Consider the following 5966-nt stretch of genomic DNA (forward strand, 5'->3'; position numbering starts at 1 on the left):
CATGTGGGAGTACTTTGATAACACACTACCACGTAATAACGCCTTCGTCTTATGTGCTGAAATAAGTGTCATTTTGAAAAATAATTTTTTTGAGTATTACTTTAATAAAAATATTATTTTAATAATTTGGCTATAGTAATACCTTTTTTAAAATATATATAGAAATAATAATAATAATAATAATAATAATAATAATAATATTAAACCAAAGGCAAACCCCAAAAGTTGATGAATGGGAAGAGAAACCAAGGAAAGCATATCTGGAAAAACCAGTAGGAAAAAAAGTAGCAAAAAATTGTGCCCCACCTCAAACTTAGTATCCCCCAATAATTACAAGGCAATGTGATCTCAAGCTAATATATAAAGTAAAAACCACCCCACTAAGGCAAGTATTTATAAGGAAACAAAATGGAGTAAAATAAATATACCATAATCTCAAATGTATTAAACAGTGAAATTAAAAATTATAATAAATAAACTTAATCCAAATCTCTCTTCTCTAGAAGATCAACCCAATGGCTGCCCATCCTAATGCCAATCCTCCAATTATCTTCTGCAAGCTCTTCATTCTCTCCGCTCCACTCTGCATTTTTTTAAAAAATTCAACGATATTCAGTTCAATGAGACTAATTACCAGATAGTAACAAACAAATAAATGGAAATATTTATATAATGCACTAATTTAAAAGAAAATAAATTATTATATATTATCAATTATAACTGTATAAACCATTTTTTGTCAAAAAAAACTATATAATTCTTTTGAGTATTACTGTAGGCAGCTACCCATTCCTCAACGGCGCGTCAGTCAAACGCACTTCAACGAATCCTATTCTCAACTTTAAATCTACAATCATTCTAAATTGCATTTTCAGAAATCTACATGTAAAGTCAAGTTTGCTTACTTCCGCTGTGTAACTACTTTACATTTTCAGATCTGAAAGAAAATTGTTTTTATTGTATATTTTAAGTGAAAAAATGATTGAATAAGAGAAAGGAGATCAGAATGTACCTCATCGGCGGCGGCAGAAGGGGCGGGAGAGGACGCATCGAGGCTAGGTCCTGGAGCACCGGTTGGTGGAGCCGGAGGTCCGAGCAAATCAGGTGAAGGAGCGGGAGCACTGTGTTTCTTTGACTTCTTCTTGCTCTTGCTTGGAGCTGGTGCAGGAACATCGGCAGCAGTTGGAGCCGCAACAGGAGCCGGAGGAGAGGCTGAACTCTCTGGAGGAGTTGTCGGTGCGGCAGCAGGAGGCGATTTGGCTGGAGAAGAACTCACAGGAACTGAAGCCGGTGGAGAACTCACCGGAGCAACGGCCGGAGGGGAAGAAGCTGGAACCGCCGCAGACTTCGAGGGAGCAGTAGCCGGTGCTGACGAAGTAGGTGGCGAAGAAGTTGGTGGAGAAGCAGTTGGAGCAGCGGTCGGAGCTGGTGACTTAGATTTACTGACAGGAGCCGTAGCGGGTGCAGCAGCAGCAGGAGTAGTCGCTGCTGCTGGTGCTTTAGTGGGAGCGGCGGTCGGAGATTGACCACCTACACAAGCCACCACAATGCAAATCAAAGCAACCGCAAACGCGCTTCTACGATCCATATTATTCCCCCTCAATAAGAAAAGTGATGCTTATTCGCTTGAGACGGGGGTTGGGTTGATGTGGTAACACAGAAACTAGTGGGAGAGTGAATATAAATAAACGAAAAAGAATCATGATGAGTAAAGTAACGGACAGGTTTAAACAGATCTGGACCGTACATGTAAAAGGCCATGGTTAAGGAATAGCGGTTGGATGAAATCTCTTGGGTGGCTTTAGAACAAAGAAACAGTGAGCACAGTCTGGATGTGGCCAACTTGGTAAGGGCTTCCTAAATTAGTGCATGTGATTTGCTGCCAGATAACTAATTACTATCCAATTGAACCCTAATTAATTTGCGCGTTCAGGGAATTCATTTTTTTCTTTGGGTAAACTCACTATTTGTCACCGAATTATTCTCACAGTTTCATTTTAGTTATATATTATTTTTTCAAAATTATCACTAAATTTATGTTTTTATTCTATTTTAGTCCCTCACCATTAAAAAAACTAAGGTAATAATTATGTGCCACTATATGATAATATCATGTCATCATTGTAAAATATATAGAAATCATCATATTAGCATTAATATTATCTTTTAACAGTTGGTGATCAAAACAAAATAAAAATGTAAGCTAGTAATGCTTTTAAAATGAAAAAATAATTTAGTGACCAAACAGAACAGTAAAAATAGTTGGATGACTAAATAGTTAGTTTACAATTTTTCTTTTTTCTTTTTAATTTAGTGTGTGCTGGAAATTGACAGGTAAGACAGCTGGAAGGGTAGTATGATGGGGTCAAGTTGCGGAAAGCGACAAACCAATACAGAAATGCCACGTACGGGCCCAGCGGAAATGATTGTACCAATGGTTGTAACTTTTTAGATGGATGAAATTATTAGAATGTCCCTCAAAACATTTGTGGGTCCCGTGCAAAAGTTGTTTTGTATTTTGTTTAACGTGATATTCCATGTAGACAAACCCACCTAGTTTTCCTTTCGTTGTAAATTTTGGTTCCACGTAATTGTATCATTTGTCACTAAATTAAGATTCTGATTTTATATTAATCTTTAAATTTCAAAATATTTAGCTATAATTTTAAGTTATTAATTTGTGGGTAAATTATACTTATAATCGTTTAATTATTATATCTTTTCAATTTTATCAATCAGGTTACTTAATTATTTAAATGATATTAATCAAGCCGACTATAATTAACATTTAACAGAAGTGTTGATTTGATAGTTAAAAAATTGATATAATTATATATTTGATCTTTAACGCTTATACTTTCTATCAAACTGCTCCTAATTTTAATTTAATTTAATACTTTAACCCTTTGATCTCTTCGACTTTAGACTCTTGAATTGGATTCAGATACGCGGTTGTATTCGACTGTTCATGGATGGTCTTCTCATATCGGTTAACTCTGGTTTGTGATTTGTCAGTGATCATTTAATAGTTTAATCATCTTTTATGGTTCGTTTGTCGATGCAGTTAGATTTATTTGTATCTATCTTTGTTTAAGTATTTTAGTTGAACTTTTAACATTTTTCTTATATGGTTCTTATATGATCTAAAGTTGATAGTTTTTTACCTCAATGATTATAAGAAAATATCATAATTTAATTTATAGTTATGATAGTAAACTTTCATTGTAATTCTGAATATTTTTTTTAATAAAAGTAGTGGCTTCTGTTTAATTCTAAAAAAAATAATTTTAAAATATTATATTAGTTTCATCTCATCTACCCTATTATTTTTATTCCACCAGATTTTCATCTTCCTCAACCTCCTCTGACGCAATTAAAGCTGGGCTTCAAGAAGAACAAACTCTATTGGGGAACATGTTTCATTATCACATATCCTTCTTCCCGGTTGTTTGATTTTGGTAAAAAGTATTTTTCTCTAAGAAATTGTTTACCGTTGAAATCTCGTGTTCTTTGTGAGGACTTTGAAAGTTTTGTAGTATTGTTTTTCTTGCATCATATGATGGGAATTTTATTTGGGGAATTATTTATGTAGATCTGCTAAATTATTAAAAGAAGTTTTGATTGTCGTGGGCCGATTTACTCTACATTTTGGTTCACTATAATTGATTTTAATGAGGTTTATTTGCTCTTTGCTAGTGATAGAACCCTGAATATGATCTAAGAAAAATAAATTATAATATTTTTTAATAGTATAAGATGATTATAAACTAAGTTTAATACAAAAAATGTGTAAATTATATATTTTTTCTCATTTTGATACCTGCATTTTTTTAGGTAAGTTTAGGTGCATCGACCATAATAAACATTAAAAAAATTTCATTAACTATTCCGAACGTGACACGTGATTGTTTTATATATTTGTAAAAATCATTTAAAAAAACTAAAATTATGTAAAAAATCCAAAATACTTTTAAAATCTAAAAAAAGTCATAAAATTAATCCCAAAGTATCTCTCCTATTCGTTGACTGTCCACCGCCGTTACAGCCTTCACCAATAACCTATCCACCCATCACCACCTACCTATCCATCATCGGTCATCAATCGTAGTTTCAAACTCCTAAAACTAAATAATAGGCATACTATCTCGGATTCTAAGCCTATTGTTCTTCGTCTTTTTCAATATGTTGTTGGGAAAATGTATGAATTCATTGATGAATTTAGTAATTTATTTTTTCTTAAATTTGACATATTTATTTGAATATTTTAAATTAAAAGGATATTGTGTGGATTCTTTAAAATTCAAATATGTTATTTTCGAATTCATATTCGATTAAAATATGAATATATTATTGATAAATTCATATTTAATTAAATACAAATATATTATTTATAAATTTATATTCAATTAAAATACAAATATGCAATTACGAAATTATATTCGATTGAAATATGCTATTGCACTTTTTGGAAGGACTGTTTTCCTTTGAGAATCCCCTATAAATATTGTGCTAACCTTATAGGTTAAATACAAGTTTCATAAGTTTCAACAAGTTAACAAGTTTTCACAGTTTAGAATTCAAGAACTTGAAAAAAAAATATTTTCTCTTATATTAACTTTTCGGTGGTAGATAAAAATGATAGTCCGTGATCTCTATAATTGTACTACAATAGTTGATCATCTAGTTATTTGTATCCTGAGATACAGACAACCAACAATCTCAAGCATCAAAGGAGTGGCTAAAAATCTGTCTTAAGAAAACTGTGTAGCGATATGCCTCAATTGATTCCAATCATTTGATCTATAGAATATTTCTTTCTATACTGATTTTCATTATCAATTAATAAGTTTAATCTTGTTAGTTTTATCTTCTCATGTGTGATTATGGTCATAGATTATTATACTTCTAATAATCTTAAGACATAATATAAACTCTCTTTTTTTATCATAGTTTTTTATAATAATATTTTATCATCATTATTTTTCTATTTTGTTCTCAAATTTAACATTTTGTTTAAGATATACTATCTTTCTAAAGAATTACGATCTAAAATTTTCTATCTAAATTAAAAAAACCCCGTAAAACACTACTAAAACTACAATTTTCCCATCAACAAACTTCAATGTAAACATGGCGTCAAAGTTTCATCAATCAAGTGATCGCAAAATATCAAATGGATTTTATTTTATTTTATTGAAAAAATTGAAAACCCAATGCTACTTTTAGTCATTGAAAATTATCAAAGGTTTTATGCGTTACGCAACTTTCGATGTCCCAAGTGAACAAAAAAATTCCTTTTAGCAAAGCTTTATATATGAAATTCCGCTCAGCCTGCCTAGAAACCAATGCTAAGCCTGCATCTTTTTACTCAACACCGACACATGTCAAGATATGAACTCAACTCCCCATGTCTTAATTATAATTATTAATCATTCTTAACAAAGCTTCACATTTATTCTTTTAGGCACATTCATTAATCTATGAACTCCATCGAGCTAATCATATCATGCATTCCAATACATAGTTTCAATTGCATCAACATTAATCATAAATAATGTAATTAACCATCATGGGTTTTCAGATTAGTATAACGTTATCTTTAACATTTGATTAAATAATTATTTCATTTTTTATATTTTATTTTAAGATAAAAATACTCATAAAATTTGATTAAATTATCACTTTAGTCTTATTTTTATAGAGCGTTTCTCCCCAATGTTTCATTTTATGACAAGAGACCCCTATTTTAGAATATTAACTATTTATTGATTAAATATTTCATCCACAAAAATGTTTTTTCCCCTTCAATATGAAATATTGGGATGAAAATATTCTAAAGAAAAAATAATTATTTAATAAAATATTAAAAGCATATGGAAGCGCATTTCTTGAGACCACAGCCAGTTGTAGTTGCAGAATTTTGTCAGTTGTTTTGAGTTGAAAAATAAACTAAAAAGATTTCATTA

At 30.9% G+C, this 5966-nt stretch overlaps 1 protein-coding gene across 1 annotated transcript; it reads right to left on the reverse strand.

The window, feature by feature from the left end:
- Positions 1–344: 344 nt before the first annotated feature.
- On the reverse strand, positions 345–1661 carry LOC120206870 (lysine-rich arabinogalactan protein 18-like). Its single transcript, XM_039206446.1, has 2 exons — positions 1013–1661; positions 345–583 (listed from the first exon to the last, which is right to left on the reverse strand). The coding sequence occupies exons 1-2, from the start codon at positions 1586–1588 to the stop codon at positions 500–502; spliced, it is 660 nt and encodes a 219-aa protein (XP_039062377.1). The 5' UTR covers positions 1589–1661; the 3' UTR covers positions 345–499.
- Between the last annotated feature and the right edge of the window lie 4305 nt (positions 1662–5966).

Source organism: Hibiscus syriacus, unplaced genomic scaffold, assembly GCF_006381635.1.
Source record: "Hibiscus syriacus cultivar Baekdansim isolate YM2019G1 unplaced genomic scaffold, ASM638163v2 tig00014064_pilon, whole genome shotgun sequence".
NCBI lineage: Eukaryota > Viridiplantae > Streptophyta > Magnoliopsida > Malvales > Malvaceae > Hibiscus > Hibiscus syriacus.